Source organism: Geotrypetes seraphini, chromosome 2 (genome assembly GCF_902459505.1).
Source record: "Geotrypetes seraphini chromosome 2, aGeoSer1.1, whole genome shotgun sequence".
Taxonomy (NCBI): Eukaryota; Metazoa; Chordata; class Amphibia; order Gymnophiona; family Dermophiidae; genus Geotrypetes; species Geotrypetes seraphini.
The window spans coordinates 492,110,600-492,131,273 of record NC_047085.1 but is presented as its reverse complement, the minus strand read 5'-3'; the positions used below and the strand labels follow the sequence as shown (position 1 = coordinate 492,131,273).

At 46.8% G+C, this 20,674-nt stretch overlaps 1 protein-coding gene across 3 annotated transcripts in view; it reads left to right on the top strand.

Moving 5' to 3' along the window:
• Nucleotides 1-20,674, top strand: part of NBEAL2 (neurobeachin like 2) — a 408,006-nt gene that overhangs the window by 308,696 nt on the left and 78,636 nt on the right. For all 3 annotated transcript variants that reach the window (XM_033931896.1, XM_033931894.1, XM_033931895.1), the window contains 4 exons: nt 1,354-1,511; nt 3,520-3,653; nt 16,718-16,825; nt 18,967-19,062. In XM_033931896.1, coding sequence (XP_033787787.1) covers nt 1,354-1,511; nt 3,520-3,653; nt 16,718-16,825; nt 18,967-19,062 — 496 coding nt within the window. The remainder of the gene's footprint in view (nt 1-1,353; nt 1,512-3,519; nt 3,654-16,717; nt 16,826-18,966; nt 19,063-20,674) is intronic.

The window sequence follows — 20,674 nt, the reverse complement described above, 5'->3', positions numbered from 1 at the left end:
TTTGTATTGTCGTTTACATTTTAGAAACCTATTCCACATACAATGATTTCATATTCATTTGGTAATTTTATTTTCTGCTATAATAAAGTTTGCTGTATCTTTTCACTGTCCTGATGGAAGGAGCTAAACCAGGGGTCTCCAACCTTTTTCATGTAAAGAACCACAAAGTGAACACAAGAAAGCTCCAATGCTTACACATTTAACTTTTAAGCTAAAAAAAATTAAATTAAGGTATTCTTACCTTTCTTCCTCCTTAAATCTTGGTAGCTCCATCTCTTCCCTTCCATTCACAGGCATGATCAAATCAATATTAAGCATAGTGGAAAATGAAGAAGACTGGAAAAATTGCAAGTTGCTTTGCAAATGGGTTGAAGTGTTAAGTACAGCATACCTCATCCCTCTGAACCTGTCTCGGGTGCTACCTTGCTGAAGGCATGCTGGTTCTTTAGTCGCCTGAGACCTCTCTCCATAGTGTCCTGCCCAGAAACAGAAAGTTCTGTCAGAGGAGATGGGATGCTGCAGAGAGAGGCTTCAGGCAGTAGGAGAGGTGGCATGTCTTCGGCACAGCAATACTTGAAGAAGGTTTGGAGAGCTGATGCAGGCAGGTAGACAGAAGTGAGAGCGAGAAGATGCCAACCATGGGGACATGTTTGAAGGCTGCAACGAAGGACTGCCAGTGCTGCGTGTTGGAGACCTCTGAGTTAAACTCTCTAAAAACTAGTTACGGACATGTTGAGTTCAACTGAAAAGATCTCACATACAACTTTTTTGTAGACTCTTCTCTCTGTGTATTCAAGTGGCCTAACATAATAAACACAACATTTGCTCAATTGGCAGTGGTCACATTATACCAAGTTTTGCAGTACCTCTCTTTAGTGGTTGGGGTTAGGGCCTGTGCAACCATTAGGCGAAACTAGACAATTGCCTGAGGTGTCAAAGAACAGCTGGGGTCAAAGCACAATAGGTCCTAACAAGCATATAAACTGAAAGAACAGGAGGTATTTTTGCCGGCAGGAAGGTGGGTAGTTTTCAAATAGTCCTTTTACCCAGATTATTGGGGGGGGGAGGGTTAGTGTTAGGGTGATCATAACTGTTGGGGGACAATGGGTCTAAAGGTTAACTGGAGAGAGTGCAAAGTTTAAGGTACCTAATTCCCTTGCACTGTCTCTGGCTGTGGTGAAGGGGATGTGGAGCCTTGGAAGCATCTTGATTTTTGGGATTCATGCTATCTGAGAAGATTTCAGCCGGGAAGGTTGTGCAGAGGTAATGTGGCATCTTAGCTGAGCAGGTCAGGGAAGTGCCGAGGGCTCCATGTACCCACAGAACTAATGCGTAGAAATCTTGCTTCTGAAGGGTGGAGCCTAAAGAGTCAAACCAGAAGGAGAAGCTGGTGATTTCCGAGGACTGCGAGCTCATCACGATCGTGGCCGTGGTGCCCGGGCGCCTGGAGATCACCACCCAGCACATCTACTTCTATGACTGCAGCAGCGAGAGAGAGGAGACGGAGGAAGGTAACACCTAGCCACATTGATTTGATTGTATGTTTTTCATACTGCCACATCGCCTATATGCTGATTTGTGACATTGATACGGTCTAGATGTGACGGGTCAAGGCTTATCTGATAATTAGATTGGCAGAATGAGCGTCTCTAAATTATTTTATTTGTATGGTCATGGCAAGAATTTTTATTTTATTTTATTTATTTTTATTTATCTAAAGTGGCTTTTTAATGTGTGTTGATTTATGTTGTTTTAATTTTTGCAGTGATTGTTGGGTGTTATGCATTACATTGTATTACTGGTCTCGTATTATGCACTGTGCATGTAATGATGTAAGCCTCCAAGAATGGTAGATTAAGCGGCATATACATATAAAAAAAATAAAATTAAATTAATGGTTCCTGACCTAAGGGGATGACATATATTCTGTTCATTGTGGTTGTGCTGCTCCTAAGCACATCTGTAGTCTCTGTAGACTGTGAAGGGTTTCAATGTACCAGTCTGAAAATAGCCCAAAGATGGTATAGGGCCTGAGGTTTGGCTTTCCTGCACCAACTTATGGGCTTAATTTGTTGACGCAGCTACTGCTACTACTTATCACTTATATAGCGCTGAAAGGCATACGCAGCGTTGTACCTTTTGACATTTATAGACGGTCACCGCTCAGAAGAGCTTACCATCTAACTTGGACAGACAGACAGACAGACATGACATATAGGGTAGGGGATGCAGAACCCAAGGTGAGAGGAGTTAGGAGTCGAAAGCACCCTCAAAGAGGTGGGCTTTTAACGGGGCCTTTAGGACACTGCCAACAACAAAATGAACCATGGTTTTGAGAGAGACAGGAGAGAGAGGGAAAGCAGTGAATGAATTCAGTTTCAGACCGGAGCCCTCTTCGTTCAGGATGAGCCTTTGTGTTTAAACTGAAAACAAATAGGAGGAGGATGGGCATTTTTTATTTTTGGTTTTCTCTGGATTTTCTTCTTTGTGGATATTTTGGGGTCAATTCCTTTTGTTTTTTTTGCAAATTTTAGAGCCCATTCCAATGGGTAGCACAAGGCTGTACAAACTGGCTCCTAGAAAAAAATGCAAGTACAGGTACAAGATCCTCTATCTGAAATCCTCAGGACCAGGCATATTTTTGGTTTTTGGAAATTTTTCAGTTTTCAGAATGATAACTGTTAATTAAGTCAGCTCTCCAACCTTTTCTGCTTGTCATTGCCACCCTGAGTGGACAGTCCTCCGATGTCAATTGCGCAGAAGTCAGGAAAAAAAAGCATGCACCTGCTTTGGTGTCAGCTTGTGTCACGTCGGGGAAATTAACATCAAATTTCAGTTTTCGGAATCATAGATAAAAGATCTTATACCTGTACTTTCTGTCTGGATTTAGCACAGGCTTTCCTGAGAGTAGTGATGCAAGAATGCTTGTATATTTGTACAAAATACCTGTAAAAAAAAAATTATACCCGTAGGAAGAGGAGGTGCAAGTGAATGTGGCTGCTTTTTCCATGGCACTTTTCAAGGAGATAAGCCCCCCAAAGAACCCCAAAAAACCAATAAAGAAAATAACACAACCAAAAAAACAATTGGCAAAACCTTTTTAAATTCCCAGTGAGATATTAATTAACAACTGAAGAAATTTAATAGGACATCAGTATGGGCCTTCAAACCCTTTAATCTACATTAAGCGACTAGCACCAGACCTAAGGTCTAAATAAGCCCTGCCCCGTACATCATTGTGTCCCAAAATTTCAAATATCAGTAAAACACCCAGTATAAATAGAACAGGGAAAAAAAACGGGTGTAAGTTCCCAATGAGAGAAAAAAAGGAGTTGGGAGAGCTAATAAAACCCCAAACTATGAAAATTTCATCAAAAATTTGCTCAATACACATTGATTTGCTGATGTAAATGTAAAGGAGACCATGAACATACCTTCTCTGTGGAAAATGATGCAAACCTGCATGTGAATGACTGTGGTCCCTTTAACCTCTTTCTGTTTTTCCTTCACCCATTCCAGGGATTGGTTATGACTTCAAGCGGCCCCTTTCTCAGCTGCGGGAAGTCCATCTGCGCCGCTATAATCTCCGCAGGTCGGCGTTGGAGTTCTTTTTCATCGACCAAGCAAACTACTTCATCAACTTCAAGAAAAAGGTTTGATTGAATTAAAATCCTTGCTATCAGAAATTATCAGGAAAGGAATGGAAAACAAAGATGAGAATGTTATAATTCCTTTGTATTGTTCCATGCACGCTCCTCATATACTGTACGCAATTCTGCTCACCGCTTCTCAAATAAGATATAGTGGAGTTAGAAAAAGGTACAGAGAAGGGTAACAAAATTGATAAAGAAGATAGGATGATTTCTCTATGACTGAAAGTGGAATTAGAAAAAGGTACAGAGAAGGGTAACAAAATTGATAAAGGAGATGGGATGATTTCTCTATGAGGAAAGGCGAAAGTGGCTAGGGCTCTTCAGCTTGGAGAAGAGACAGCTCTGGGGACATAATATGGAGGTCTGTAAAATACCAAGTGAATTGCTTGTTTTCTCTTTCCAGAAATATTAGGACTAGGGGGCATGCGATGAAGTTTCTAAGTAGTAGATTTAAAACAAACTGGAGAAAATATTTCTTCACTCAACATGTAATTAAACTCTGGAATTTGTTGCCAGAGAATGTGATGAAAGCAGTTAGCTTATCTGGGTTTAAAACAAGGTTTGGATAATTTACTAAAAGAAAAGTCCATGAGCCATTGTTAAGATGGGAAAATCCACTGCATAGTCTTAGAATAAGCAGCCTAAAAAGCTGAAAGTTATGCCGTCGGTGGTTTCACTACCAGCAGGGCCTCCCAAGGCGGACAGGCTTCAGTGGAGATGTCAGACTAGTGATGTATCACCCATCTGAGCAGCAGCAGATAGGCAAGTGTTGGAGGCAAAGGATCGTGTTTGATGTGACAAAGGCGACAACATCGAATTTATATTGTGCAGAAGAGAAAGGCCTGGTAATCTACTTCTGTGTTCTGCCTTGAAAACTTGACGATGTGTTTGAGTCCTAGTGACTTGATGATCGAGTCGATGGCACCTAACACACACACAATTAGGGGTGTGCAGTGCAAACATTTTTGTCTTCTTTGGTTTTCTGCATCATGTAATGGGAATTAATTTTTTTATTGTGTTCATTTTTTAAGTTTTAAAAGATTGCTAACAGGCGTATCTAAATACGATCACATCTTGCCCTATGTCCAACAATTGCACTGGCTGCCTGTTGTTTTTAGATCTCAGTATAAAGCAATAATGATTTGCCATCAATTCTTGTACGGAACCATACCTGAATTGTTTAAAAGTAAGATGTCAAATTATTTACCATCTAGGTCTCTGCGTTCTGAGAATAATAATAATAACAATAATAATTTTATTCTTGTATACCGCCATACCCAAAAAGTTCTAGGCGGTTCACATTCAATTAATTAAGGTCCGCGGTGACACACGGATTTACAAAATTTTAACAAAATTACAGGCAATGAAGAGGGGGGCGTGGGGAACTCTATAACTGAGATTGAGCAGAGGTAGGGTAAGACAGAAGGTAGGGTTGGTGAGCGATAACGAGAGTGAGAACTCAGCATTATTAAAAACAAATGTCAATCTAAAATATGCTGAGATCAGTAAAATGGCCTTTTGCTGTGTGGGGGTCAAATTGTGGAATTCACTTGTCGGTCAATTACGAAAATGTCATGACGAGTAATTTCAGAAAACTATTAAAAACGCAGTTATTTGTTAATTCATTTTTGTAGGAACTGATCTTTGCCGTTGTTCTTTTGATGGGCACTTCACGTGATTTTCTGATGATTATTTGTTAATGGTTGTTTGATTTTATTTGTTTTATTGAATTATGTATATAACGATATGTAAACCGTTTAGGTTTAAACAGTATATAAATTTTTTTTTTTTAAAATATTTTATTTATAAATTTTTCATTCTTACAATAATTTAATTTTACATAAACTTCAATTAATACATGAAAAATTGTGATTACAAGTAATTCATCTTATCACATAAAATATAACCCTCCCCTTTCTTCATTTCTTAAATCCATATTTTATATACTTATTTTATTTATTTTTAAAATTTATATACTGAGTATTGAGATTGGTCAGTATATAAATTTTAAAAATAAATAAAATAAGTAGTGCGCCCTGTCTCACAATAGTGCACTGTTTTTGCTGACATAGTACACAATATTGCGAACACTGGGAAAACCAGTGCCGGATTTACCTATAAACTACCCCCCCCCCTCTTTTATACAAAACCGTAGTGTGGTTTTTAGCGCCAGCCATGGGGGTAACAGTTCCGACGCTCTTAGCAATTCTATTACCGTCAGAGCTGTTACACTGCTTATCTTTTGTTTCACTGTCCCTATATTTTGGCCTTTTGGAATTCAATTTGGAATCAAGTAAATTGTTTATTGGAAAATTACGTAGCATTATCTTATGATACCATAATATTTGGAATGTCGATGAGAAAAAAGAGCCAAATATCAGCAAATAACAATAAACTTTTATTGATAATGACAGGAGTCGCCATTCAACATATTACTAGGAATTAGAAAGATCAAAGTAGACTAAGTTATAAGTTTTGGTGGAATTCACTTTGTCACATATATAAAATGGAAAGATCATTAGCTATACAACATGTTAATTATAAGAATTTTATTAAAATTTGGGAGCTATTAATGAATTATTGTAATGATTAAATGCCATTATTTTTTTTTTCTATTGAAAGATACACCTAATGCTGGGAGGGGGGAGGGTCACATTTTATTGTTTATCTCAGAAAAGAATAATGGGTAGGGGGGGTGGGATAAGATACAGTAATAAGAGTTGCAAGTGTTGTACTTTAATGTTGTTTATTTAATGCCTGTGCACTTGATGAAAGTTTGAAAATGAATAAAGAATTAAAAAAAAAATAAAAAAGAGCTGTTACACTGCCACGTCCAGTGCTAAAAACCATGCTACAGTTTTGTAAAAGGTGAGGTAAATAAGCTACAGCTTTAGGGACTCACAAAAGTTTTAAAAAAATTTTTTGGGGGGGCTCTGAAAATTTTATGTGGCTTTTTATCAGACTTATTTAAATGTTCGAGAGGTAGAATTACTTTCATTTGTACTTTCAAAATGGCTTCATATGTAATAAATTTAGGTAATATTTTAGGCATAATTTTTCTGTTTTCAGGCTTATCAATTTTATAATTTTGCAGACAACTTCATTATTACTTATATTAATAAAAGTGATCCAAATTAATAATTTTGTCAGCATCTAATATAATAAAACGGTAAGCCGCACATGCGCAGTTCCTATGCGTGCGTCCGTTTTCCGTGAGCTGTAGCTAGCTGTAGGTAGCTACGGTCTTCTTCCTCCCCCCCCACCGAGGTGGATGTCAGCCGCGGCGGCCTGAGGCAGAAGTCGGCCGCGGCGGCTGCTGGCCGCCCGAAGCTCACTCTCTCTCTTCCTCCCCCATGCGCACTTAAGAGGATGTGGGTAGCTGACAAGTGCTGTGTCCGTCCGTGGCTGGCAGCTTATGTGCATGCGCCGGCTTGGCGCACCAGAGGGCAAGATGAAGGGGGTGCGGAGCAGCGCTTGCGGCGGCAGTGTCCGGTAGGGAACATGTCCATGAGTCCCCCCTCCCGTATCAACCGCTGCCGCTCCTGTTTGAAGTGCCCTGCTGAGGTTTGCGGCCAGCTGTAGCGAACCTCGCAGGCCGCTCTCCATATGGAACACATTCCCTCTGACGCGATCATGTCAGAGGGAACATGCTACCATATGGAGAGCGGCCTGCGAGGTTTGCTACAGCCGGCCGCGAACCTAAGCAGGCCGCTTTGAACAGGAGTGGCAGCAGCGGCAGCAATCATGCATGGATGGAGTGAGGGGAAGAATGGGAGGGGAAGCGAAAAAGAAGGGCTATGGAGCAGACAGGAAATAGGGCGGCTTTGGGGGGAGGGGTTTGCTGGGGGCAGACAGCAATCAGGGAGAGAAAAAGGGGGCTGCTTTGGGGTATGGTTGTGCTGGGGGCACACAGCAATCATGGGAGGAATAGACGGGGGCCACGGAGCAGGCAGGCATTGCACAACAGGAGGAAAGGGGGCTGCTTGGGGGGGAGAGTTGTGCTGGGGGCAGACAGCAATCATGGGGGGGAACAGAAGGGGGCAATGGAGCAGGTAGGCATGGCACAACCAGGGGCCAGGGGGAGAGGGAAAAGGGGCTGCTTTGGGGGGAGGGGTGTGCTGGGGGCAAACAGCAATCGGGGGGGGGGGGAGAGGAACAGAAGGGAAGCCACGAAGCAGGCAGGCATTGCACAACAGGGGGAGAGGGAAAAGGGGCTGCTTTGGCAAGCAGGGGGGCCAGGGAGACAGACAGAAAGAAAGACGCACAGACAGGGGACCTGGGAGAGACACAGACACAAAGAATGACAGACAGACAGCGTCCAGGGAGAGAGAGAGACAAATTTTTTTTTAAAACCCAGACATACAGACATCTATTCTAGCACCCGTTAGTGTAACGGGATTAAACACTAGTTATATATATATATATATATATATATATATATATATATATATAATGTATGCTAAAATTATTTTTATTGTTTGTAAGGTATGCGATATGGTGTAACTTTTTAACAAGGGGTCTCCGAACTTTATATAGCTTAGGTCCTCACCAAGTCTAAATTTGGCACTGGGGAAAACAATTTATTTTATTTTTTTTTTGGGGGGGGCGGTTGCGGTTACTGTTGTTTTGGGTTTAAAGTGACTTGAAACAACATAGGAAATGTGGTTGACATTTCCCATTCATTTCAAACAAATGTACCCTACTAGTATGCAGAGCAAAGCTGCAGGTAACATTGTCTAAATTCGTACTGATTTCTCACTTTCGACCAACATGTTGTGGGTGGTCCAAGATAAGTGTTTCTCAAACTATTCACATTGATTATTGTAATGCCCTGTACCTTGGAATAACAAAAGCAAGGAGTAGGGCACTTCAGGTTATACAGCGGCAAGACTTTATTGTTATTTTTTTCACTGACTGTCCAGCTCTTCTTATTGTAAACCGCCTCAAACTACTTTGGCTTTGGCGGTATATAAAAATAAAATTATTATTATTATTATAATGGTACTGTCTAAATATGATCACATTTTGCCATACCTACAGCAATTGCATTGGCTGCCAGTCACCTTCAGAATCCTCTATAATAAAACCCTAAGCGCACATGCGCACTTAGGGTTTTGTGATTCCTGCAGCGTGCTGTGTCCTTCCGTGGCCGTATTCTATTTACAGCACAGGCAGTTGAGCTGTGGTGAAAGGTGTTGTGCGGGTGCTGACAGGACAGGAGGGCAGACGCGAACGGAACAGAAGCTGGATGCTGGACAGGGGGAGCAGGGAAGAGGTGCTGCTGGACAGGGGGCAGGTAAAATGAAGGGAGAAGAGCTGCTGCTGAACAGGGGGTGCAGTGAAGGGGTGGTGGTGGACAGGGAAGATATAAAACGAAGGAAGAAGGGCTGCTGCTGGACAGGGGGAGCAGGGAAGAGGTGCTGCTGGACAGGGGGAGGTAAAACGAAGGGAGAAGGCTGCTGCTTGTCAGGGGGAGCAATGAAGGGGTAGTCGTGGACAGGGGAGACGTAAAACGAAGGGAGAAGGGCTGCTGCTGGACAGGGGGAGTAGTGAAGGGGTGTTGCTGGACAGGGGGAACAGGGAAGAGATGCTGCTGGACGGGGGGAGGTAACTGGAAAGGAGGCCTACTGCTGGACGGGGAGTAGGGAAGAGGTGCTAGACAGGGGGTTGTAAAAGGAAGGAAGAAAGCCTACTGCTGGACAGGAGGAGCAGAGAAGAGGTGCTGCTGGACAGTGGGGAGGTAAAAGGAAGGGAGAAGGCCTACTTTTGGACAAGGGAAGCAGGGAAGAGGTGCTGCTGGACAGGGGGGAGGTAAAAGAAAGGGAGAAAACCTACTGCTGGACAGGGGGAGCAGGCAAGGGGTGGTGGTGGACAGCCAAGGAAAGAGAGAGACAGAAAGAAAGACAGACAGACCGAAAGCAGCCAAGGAGAGAGAGAGAAAGAAAGAAAGTCAGACACACACATCTATTCTAGCACCCGTTAATATAATGGGCTTAAAAACTAGTACAATATAAAACAGTAATGATCCGCCATCAATTCTTGTATGGAAACATTCCAGAATTGTTTAAAACTAATATGCTCAGTTGTACACCAAACAGATCATTACATTCTGAAAATCTAGCTGAAGACAAATGTGAACCCAAGGCTTGTTGAGACTGGTAAAATGACTTTCTGCTGTGCAGCAGTTAAAATACGGAACTCCCTTGTGGGCCAAATACGAAATTGCCGTGAAAAGGGCACATTTAGGAAACTACGCAAGACACAACTATTTGTAGATGCCTTTTTTAGTCAATAATTGTCCTCCCCGGTAAAGCCAATGAACTGGTTCATGACCTTTTTAAAAATGGTTTTAGTTTGTAGATATGATTTTTGAGGATTATTTGTATGTCTATGTTATGATTTTGGTTTTAAATTATGTATGTAATTCTGTAAACTACTTAGGGCTCCTTTTACGAAGGTGCGCTAGCATTTTTAGCGTGCGTTAGCCGAAAAACTACCGTCTGCTCAAGAGGAGGCGGTAGTGGCTAGCGCGTGCAGCATTTTAGCGCGCACTGTTTCGCGCGTTAAGGCCCTAACGCGCCTTCGTAAAAGGAGCCCTTGGGTTTAAACGGTATAGAAATTTTTAAAATAAATAAATTGAATATCAACCCAGTGGCATAGTAAGGGGGTGGAGAGGCAGTCCACCCCAAGCGTCACCTTGGTGGAGGTACTGGCACCCATCCTCCTCTCCACCTCCCCCCCCCACTCCTCCGCCCCGCTGCACCCGCGCCTTCACTTCCCTCCCACCATACTTCTAGGGTCCTGCGCCTAGGAAGGACCGTCAGAGGGGAGAGCTGGAGCGGGCAACAAGTTGGTGATGCTGCTCTTGCCAGGAAAGTTAAAGAGGTACGGGGAGAAGGGAAGGAGGACGGGGAGGGGCGCCACCGCCCGAGATGCCTCTCACTCTCGCTACCCACTGTATCAGCCCCATAGAATCTGATAGCAAGTAAAGTACTCTATGCCACTTTCCCAATCTGTTGTATCAATGCAAATTCTTTAGCACTCTCCAGACCAGTAGAGGTTAACTTTACGAATGGGTATATATCTAATCATGACCAGCAGGTGGAGACTGAAAACAAAACTTTGGGACAGTATATACTATCCTCCCTTCTCTATTTCCCTCAGTCTTCTTTCAGTCTCCAGCAGGTGTTGAGTGATCTGTACCCATCTCTCTTGGTAGGGCTGTTGGAATTTGTTTAGGGGTTTATTGTCCCTGTTTTTGGCCGGACGGAGCTTGGTCGGGCCCTGTTTGGGGGTCCGTCCGACCTCGGGGGTGTCAAACCCGGCGGGTCACGAGCGGGGTCCCTCCCCCCACTTCCTCCACCTCCCCACATTTTTTTAGAGGAGCCTCAGCAGTAAGCCTTGCCCCCTAAGTCAAGCAAGGCATATTGCTTCGAGAGCCTGTGGAGTCTGTTCTGTAAAAAAAAAAAAAAAATCCTGAGGTAGTGCTGGTCTGAAGGGTTGTTTCCCTTTAAGAAAACTGTATTTTACTGTATTTTTTCATGTAACCGGCACTTTTTTATAGCTAGGTCGCGTATGGAGCAATTGTGCCCTTCTCCGGGGGAGTAGGACACAATTGAGTCCAGCCGCGAGGCACTCGCGGCCGGCCTGAACTCGGCGGTTTGGGTCGGTGAGGTGGTGGAGCTCCGTCGGCAGCGGCTGCAGGCGCCCAGAGCTCCCCGCCGATGGTGCCTCGCGAGTCGGCTTGGAGCAGTGGGGAAGCCCGGTCTTCCACAACCGCCCACGGAGGGATTCCCCGAAGGATTCCCTCTCAGCTGATTTTTTGACAGCTGATGCCGACTTGCCTGTCTTAGCGGCTGAGACTGTTCAGTCTTCTCAGCCGCTACAGGCCATGGAGGGAGCATTTTTGGCGGGAACTTCGCCATTTTCTTTGTCTGGCCCCTCCATTTTGTCTGCAACCTCAGGTGACCTTCCCCCTGTATGGCGAACACAGGGGCAGGTTTCAGCATGGACCCCTGCTGGGGCAGGGAGTCCCTGGGGACCCCCAGGGGTTTTTTTGCCCCCAATTTATTTTCTTTCTTTGTGCGGACTTTTGGGGGTCCCACGTGCGCCTGGGGGGTTTCGGGGGGGGTTTCCCTCCGCGCCCCCTATGGCTTTGCCTCCCTCTTTTCGTTTGGCGTCCCCTCTTCCTCCTCCCTCATCCAAGCGCCCGCGGGGGGGCTTGGATTGCGAATTGGTGGGCGGAGGAGCGTGTTGGCCTGGTTGAGGACCTGGCTGCTTTGGCGGGCTTCCAGGATCCTCTAGAGGGGACGCCTGTTGGCAGCGGGGCGGCGGGTTTCCCGTCTTCCAGAGCAGATGCGTCCGTGGTGCGCTTTTTTATTCAGAGGGATGAGCTTTTAGACCTGTGTAGCAGGTCTCCTTGGTGCTGCATTTTTGCAGTGGCGCCGCCGGAGACCCCGCGTATGGGGGCCCCTCTGCTTCAGGGGGTCTGTCCTGTTTCCCGCTCTTTTCCTGTGCGTCAGGATTTGCGGGATTTTGTGTTGGCGCAGTGGCCTATGGGCGCAGTTTCGTTTGGTGTGCGCCTTGGCTCTTGGGTATCCCGTCCCGGAGGGAGGTAGGGCTACCTTAATTTCGCCAATGGGGAACGCGGTGGTCTCGGCACTTCCTAAGCGGCATACCGTGCCTGTTATGGACGGTTCTGCTCTTAGGGTCTCGGAGGCGCGTGCGTTAGAGACACTTCTTAAGTATGATTTTGATGTCTCTGCCTTTGGGGTCCAGGCGGCTGTTTGTGGGGAGCTAGTCGCTCGCGCCGTGTTTCGGTGGGCTGAGCGTGTCCTGGATCGGGAGTCTGATGACTGGTCTCTAGTGGATCAGGAGGTAGCGAAGATTGCGATGGCTGCCTCGTTCCTCTCAGATGCTCTTTATGACTTGGTGCGGATTTCGGCTAAGTCTATGGCATGGCCGCGTGGCGTATTTTGTGGCTGCGCGCTTGGGCGGCGGATTCTGCGTCCAAAGCTAAGTTTACTAAAGTTCCCTTTAGGGGGTCTTTTTGTTTGGAGAGGAATTAGATGAGTTGATTCAGACTCTGACGGACTCGAAGGTGCCCCGTCTGCCTGAGGACCGTGCCCGCCCTGCGTCTAGGTGTGGGGCTGCCCGGGGGCGTTTGCGGGAATTTCGCAAGTATCGCCCGGGGCGTGGGGCTGCTTCTTTCCCGGCTCAGGGTTTTTCCCGGGGTCGGTTCTTCCAGCGCATGCAGCCCTTTCGGGGGGCCCGTCGGGGGGCAGGGAATCCCTCCGCCGGTTCCCCCGCTTCCCGTCCTGCGCAATGACTCCTTGCCGGCACCCCCTTTGGTTCCGGTGGGGGCCCGGCTGCGCAAATTTTTCCCCAAATGGGCCGAGATCGCGTCCGATCAGTGGGTCCTTGAGGTGGTGCGGGACGGTTACGCTCTGGAGTTTACCCGCTCTCTGCCGGACCTTTTCCTCGCTTCTCCATGTCAGACTCCATGGAAGACGCAGGCTTTTCGTCAGACCCTTCAGCGTTTGCTAGATCTCGAGGCAGTGGTGCCGGTGTCCCCTACGGAGTGGGGCACCGGCAGGTACTCCATTTACTTTGTGGTGGCCATAAAGGAGGGGACCTTTCGGCCCATCCTGGATTTGAAAGGGGTCAACAGAGCTCTCAAGATTCCGTCTTTCCGCATGGAAACGCTGCGGTCGGTCATTCTGACGGTTCAGCCGGGGGAGTTTCTTACGTCTCTCGATCTGACGGAGGCCTACTTGCAGGTTCCAATTCGGGCCTCTCATCAGCACTTCCTTCGCTTTGCGATCTTGGGGCGGCACTTTCAGTTCTGTGCGCTTCCCTTTGGTCTGGCCACGGCTCCTCGGACGTTCACCACGGTAATGGTGGTCGTCGCGGCAGCCTTGCGGTCGGTGGGCATCCTGGTTCACCCCTACCTGGACGACTGGTTGATTCGGGCAAAGTCGTTGCAGGAGAGCTCCCGGGTTACGGCTCGGGTGGTGGAGTTTCTCCGGTCGCTGGGCTGGGTGGTCAACCTTTCCAAGAGTCGGTTGGTCCCGGCTCAGCGTCTGGAGTGCCTTGGGGTTATGTTCGACACCTCCTTGGGGAAGGTCTTCCTTCCAGAGGCCCGGGTGAGCAAATTGCAATCTCAGATTCGCCTGCTTTTGGCGTCCCGGGGTCCTCGGGCGCGAGATTTCCTCCAAGTCCTGGGGTCAATGGCGGCGTCCCTGGACGTGGTGAGGTGGGCGCGGGCCCACATGCGTTCTCTTCAGTATGCTCTGCTCCGGATGTGGTCTCCCCGGAGGCAAGATTTGGATGTTCCGGTTCCCCTACGAGGCTTGGCGCGCTGCAGTCTGCGCTGGTGGCTCCGGACCCCTCACCTGGTTCAGGGGGTGGGTCTGGATCTCCCGCAGTGGACGGTGCTCCTTACGGATGCGAGTCTCCTCGGTTGGGGGGCTCAGTTTATGGGCCACTCAGCTCGGGGCACCTGGTCCGCGGAGGAGGCCTCCTGGTCGATCAACGTGTTGGAGACCAGAGCGGTCAGGCTGGTGCTGTTAGCTTTCCACTCCCTTTTGCTGGGCAAGTCGGTCAGAGTCCTGCCGGACAATGCCACGGCGGTGGCTTATGTCAATCGTCAGGGGGGCACCAAGAGCACTCCTGTGGCGCAGGAGGCGGCTCGGCTCATGGTTTGGGCGGAGTCCCATCTTCTGGACCTCTCGGCTTCTCATATAGCCGGGGTAGAAAATGTTCAGGCAGACTTCCTCAGTCGTCACTTCCTGGATCCAGGAGAGTGGTTTCTCGGCGCCGGAGCGTTTCGGTTGATAGTGCAAGATTGGGGGCAGCCCCTGATGGACCTGATGGCCACGAGTGGCAACGCCAAAGTGCCCCGCTTCTTCAGTCGTCGCAGGGAAGGGCTGGCCGAGGGTCTGGATGCTCTGGTCCAGCCGTGGCCAACGGAGGGGCTGTTGTATGTGTTCCCTCCTTGGCCGCTGGTGGGCAGAGTGCTTCTTCGCATTGTTCACCATCCGGGTTTGGTGGTGCTGGTGGCACCGGATTGGCCTCGACGTCCGTGGTATGCGGATCTGGTGAGGCACCTGGTGGCGGTTCCTCTTCCTCTGCCTCTCTCGGACGACCTTCTGATGCAGGGTCCCATTCCCATGTTCGACCCGTCTCCCTTCTGTCTTACGGCGTGGCTCTTGAAAGGGGTCGCCTTAGCAAGAAGGGATATTCAGACAAGGTGATCGCTACACTGTTGGGGTCCCGGAGGCTTTCTACCTCTCGGGCTTATGTGCGGGTTTGGCGTCTCTTTGAGGAATGGTGTCGGGCGCGGGGAGTGACCTCTTTTCGCGCTTCTCTGCCTAACATTCTAGAGTTCTTGCAGGATGGCCTGGATAGAGGCCTGGCTTGGTCTTCTCTCCGGGTTCATCTTGCGGCCCTGTCGGCCTTTCGAGGGTTGGTGTCAGGTCAGCGTTTATCGGCTCTTCCTGATGGGATTCGGTTTCTGCGGGCGGCCAAGTTGCTTAGGCCTCCCCTACGGCCCTCGGTTCCCTCTTGGGATCTTAATCTGGTTCTCTCTGTTTTGGTGCGCCCGCCTTTCGAGCCCTTGGACGACTGTTCTTTGAAGGACCTTACTTTGAAGGCGGTCTTTTTGGTGGTCATTACTTCTGCTAGGCGTGTTTCTGAGCTGCAGGCTTTCTCTTGTAGGGCTCCCTTCTTGGAGTTTTCTAGGGAGCGGGTCGTCTTGCGGCCTGTTCCTTTCTGCCGAAGGTTGTTTCTCCTTTTCATGTCAATCAATCGGTGGTTCTCCCGGTCTTGGGTGGTCGGGAGGGCTCTTCTGAGCAACGGCAGCTGCGCAAGTTGGATGTCGGTCGGGTCCTTCGCTCTTATGTGCAGCGGACCCAGGAATTCCGGAAGTCCGATCATCTCTTTGTCCTCCTGGCTGGTCCTCGTCGGGGAGCTGGCGCTTCTAAGGCTACTATTGCGCGCTGGATCAAGGAGACGATTGCTTCCGCTTATCTTCTGAAACAGCAGCCTGTTCCGGAGTTTCTCAAGGCTCATTCCACTCGGGGTCAGGCGGCTTCTTGGGCTGAGTCGTCGCTCGTGCCTCCGGTGGATATTTGTAAGGCTGCGGTTTGGTCCTCCTTGCATTCATTTGTTAGACATTATCGGGTAGATGTTCAGGCGCGTCGGGACGCGGTGTTCGGTGAGCGTGTTCTGGTATCGGCCCTTCGGGGGTCCCGCCCGTGAGAGGGACTGCTTTGGTACGTCCCATTCGTAAAGTTAACCTCTACTGGTCTGGAGAGTGCTAAAGAAGGAGAAATTAGGTTCTTACCTGCTAATTTACTTTCTTTTAGCTTCTCCAGACCAGTAGAGGTCCCCACCCTGTCTGTTGTTGTTGTTGTTGTTGGGGCTGTTTTCGCGGGCAGTTTTTGTTTTTTGCTGCGGGTTCTAGTATTTTTCTAGGGCCGGGGAGAATTAAAGAACAGCGGCTGTGGCTCGGCTGGCTTAGCTGGCGAGCTGTGGGGACATTTTCCTTCGGGTATTTCTCCTCTGCATTTTCCAACAGCATTTGGGTATGTTATTTGTTACTCCTGTTCGGAGTATTGTTTTCTTCCTGTTTTCCAGTTCTTGGTTCTGCTTGGCTATTCGGCAGACTGAGGGAAATAGAGAAGGGAGGATAGTATATACTGTCCCAAAGTTTTGTTTTCAGTCTCCACCTGCTGGTCATGATTAGATATATACCCATTCGTAAAGTTAACCTCTACTGGTCTGGAGAAGCTAAAAGAAAGTAAATTAGCAGGTAAGAACCTAATTTCTCCTTATCCCCTGCCCCCATCCTTTTATCAAGCCTTGCTAGGTTTTTTTTATCACTGGCCATGGCGGTAAAAGCGCCCACGCTCATAGAAGTCCTTTGAGTGTCGGCGCTAATGCCGCCACAGCCGGTGATAAAAAAAAGCCTAACGCAGCTTCATAAAAGAGGGCCTATGTTTGATTTCCACGCATAGTTTCTCTACCGTCCCTGATCCATCTGTCTGTTTTGTATTTTGTAGGTCAGGAATAGAGTCTACTCTCGTGTACTCAGCCTGCATTCACCAAACCAGTTCTCCTATGGCAGTCGGTCTCCCCAAGAGCTACTGAAAGTGTCAGGGTTGACTCAGGTATTGTAATCACATCTTTTGCTAACAAATATTCTTATACTGTATGAATAAAACTGAATCAAGAAGAAATACAAAGTACCAAGAGCCTTGGAAACCCCATTAGTATTTCATAAGTGCCTTTGCATACTGAGCTACTAAGTACAGCAGAACCTCAATATTCGTGAGGGTTAGGGGCTGAGCCGGCCCGCGAATATTGAAAAATCGCGGATAATTTTTAGGGCCAGCTCTGACCCACCCCCACCTTCCTCCTGTGTCTTGGACCTTCCCCAGACCTTACCTGGTGGTCTAGTGGCGACGCGGGGCAGGATCGATCTTCCTACACTCCTGCCCCGTGCAGAGCCGTCATCAAAATGGCTGCCGTGAGTTTCCGTTGTAGTCTTAAGACTATATAGGAGGTGAACGTTGCAATTTGAGGTGGGGGTGGTTGGGAAATGTTTGCTTAGAGGGGGGTTTAGAGTTACAATTTGTGCACTATATGGGAAGGTATTTCCCTTTTCTTTTGGTGACTAATTGCTATAGGCTGAAGAGTGATAGTATAACAAACAAAAAACCAACAGGACTTTCAGTGAAAGAACAGCAAAAGCAAATAAAAACAATCCTGCAGTGCGCCATACAGGAGAGTTTGATGCCTGTTGTTTACCGATTTTGTTTACCCTATCCATTCTGGTTTTCCGATACTCTGTGTACTACCAGTAGGGTCCCCTGAGGAAGGAGTGTTTCTTCGAAACAAGGACCGTGTTGGGTCCGGTCCACAGGAATATTGGGACCAGTCATTTTGGATATATTTTTGATGTAGTATATGCACTTTGTTTTTAGATTTTTACTTTTGAGATTTTAATAAATTCCTGTACCCTGTACATTCTCTTGCAGTATTGTTTTTGTTTGCTCTTGAAGAGTAGAAACCACATAAAGCAGTAAAAAGTCTAATGAGCTCACAGGGCAACCTACACTGTCTAGAGCAGTGTTTTTCAACCTTTTTACACTTATGGACCAGCAGAAATAAAAGAATTATTCTGTGGACTGGCATCGGTCCGTGGACAGGCGGTTGAAGAACACTAGGTTAAGACGTGGGCCAGACCCCGCCCATCTCTACCCAATCTCCACCCCAGACCCCGCCCCCATAATAGTATTAATTGCACCTTGCACTTCCAGTGCCTCATCTAGAAGCCTTCCCTCTGACATTGCAATGTCAGAGAGAAGGCTTCCGGTTCAGGTGCAGGATGCCCGTAGGAGCCACTGCCCGTGGCTTTGTGCACTGAATCAGTTAGGAGGAGGGAGCTGGCTCGAAGATAACGTCACATCGATCGCATCGTGGACTGGCAGTTGAAAAACACTGTTTTGGGCCTGATGCACGTGCTGGCCCTGTGGACCGGCAGGAAATTTCTGTGGACCGGCACTGGTCCATGGACCGGTGATTGAAGAACACTGGTCTAGAGCACCAAATATCTAATCCAAAAAATAATATAATATAATGTGATATACTATAGTATGTGAGGGAGAGGGTCCTCAGTGTGAAGGATAAGCAAAGGGAGATGTTCTCCAGCACTTTACACACACTGGTGAAGATATAATATTCTCCAACTGCACACCATCACTGGACCCCTCCGGTGTACCCAAAATAATCACAAAGCAGTGAACAACTAATTAAGTGATAAATTAATCACAACATTATAGTGCTCAAAAAAGACAGAGTAGGATGCTCTGGGAGTACCCCAGCCGACTCCTAGATGAAAAAAAAAAAAAAAGCAACTTAGCTTGTAAGCATGGTCCGGAGAGTTAGAATCAATGGTAAGGCAAACCCCTTCAACTATTACATTATCTACTGTTAGGGACAAAACTGTCAGGGCAGAGGGAGGGGCTCATGGAGTAGGGTCCCCTTGCACATGCCCAGTAAGCTCAAAATTTACTGTTAGCTAGGGGAGAGTACCGGCAGTCAGGCTCAGTCAATGGACTTCACCTTCAAGTGTGGCTGCAGTTCCTGCTGTCTGTGGAGAACACCTGTTATAGGCAACTTTGCTTTCTTCGTGAACAGTGCAGTTCTCGGTGTCTCCTGGTATGTTCTATCCACATGTCCAACAGTACCAAGACATTCTTTGTCAACGACACCTGTTCCATCCTTGCCCTTCTCTTTTCTCTTTCAGAAATGGGTCTGGAGAGAGATCTCCAACTTTGAGTATCTGATGCAGCTGAATACTATCGCAGGCCGGACATACAATGACCTCTCCCAGTATCCAGTGGTAAGCCTGCAGGGTTATGTGCCCAGCTGAGGTTCCACAGGGCAATGTTGTGTTCCTTGTGCTGATGGGGAGCTCGTGGTGGAAGGTGGGTCCAGATTAGGCGGCCTGGAAGTGCCATGCTGCTAAACTACTAAACCCAACAAAATCGGACAAATCCCACTTCTGATTTTGTTGATTTAAGTTTTGAGGACATGCCAGGGCTTGAAGATTTTGAAAGTTCCTTCTGATTAGCACCCCTCACCATTCAAAAGTAATTCTAAAAGGATTTGCCCAGGCAACAAGTGAATTACCAGTCCATGAGGAAAAAAGGAATATTCCTGGAGATGATGAAAGTTGGGGAGAGAAAGGGCCTGAAAGTCCACAGATATAAAATACCCATAACCTGCAAGCCATCCAAATTTTCCCCTTCTTTTACAAAGCCGCACAGCAAAAGCCCCAAAGCTCTTTAAATCCCTGTGGGCTTCAGGGCAATTACTGCAGTGGCTTTGTAAAAGAGGGGAGGAGGGATGTAATGAATATTGCCCACTGTGAATCCAAATAAATTGAGGCACATCACTGCTTCACCTCTGCCCCTGATCCTTTCCAGAGTCCCAAGTAAATACCACTCTGACCCAAGCACAAACAACTGGGGTGTGTCTTCATGGGAAAAAGGATTTACATTTTAACTAGAAGAGTATTCACATTACGTGCATATGGCCAAAAATAATAAATATTAGAACTAAGGGCCTAATAATGCAAAAGTAAAAACCCTGAACTTCTAAGTGTAAAAATTTGAGGGGAATATTTTAACAGTGTGCCTAAAACTGATTAGAAAAGTCTGCTCTTTTTTTTTTAACTTATAAAGGCCACAATGGTGCCAAATTCAGACCAAATAGAAATGTGCATACCCAATTTAAACTTGCTCTGAGGCAGGTGTTCATATGAGTATTTTTTCTATGTGTATTTGCATATTTTATAAAATACACCCCTGACTCCTTATAATGCTGAAGTTGGGATCCAAGACATTTGACTGTGTTATTTACTTTAGGGAGAGGGGAACAGAAATTAAATTTGGCTTTGCTTTAGTGGGGGGAAGGGGTGCAGAGATTAAATTTTGGTCCACTCACTTTGGTCTTGGGCCCACCCTAAATCAGCTGCCTGGTTACACTACTGTAATATGTAATAATAAAAAATAATATATAAAAAATAATAATAATATATAAAAAAGAAGTGGCTCCTCCTGTCTTATATGAAGATGCATTATATGGGGTCGAGAGTGTATATATGTGCTTTGTAACTTCACTGTAGCCCCCCCTCCCTCGTCAAGGATGTTTGTAAGTTTGTGGTGGTATTGTTGAAGAGTGTATTCTTTAGCAACTCTCCAGACCGGTATAGCTGTAAATCTTACAGATGGGTATATATCTCATCATGATCAGCAGGTGGAGACTGGTGACGGTCTGGCGAGGCGAAAAGAAAGAAAATGAGCAGATTAGAACCTAATTTCTCCTAGCTACACAAGTCTGGTCAAAATAATGCCCTTAATCCTCTACTACAGTGGTTCTTAAATCTGTCCTGGGGGACCCCCAGCCAGTCAGGATATTGAGATATCCCTAATGAATATGCATGAGGCAGA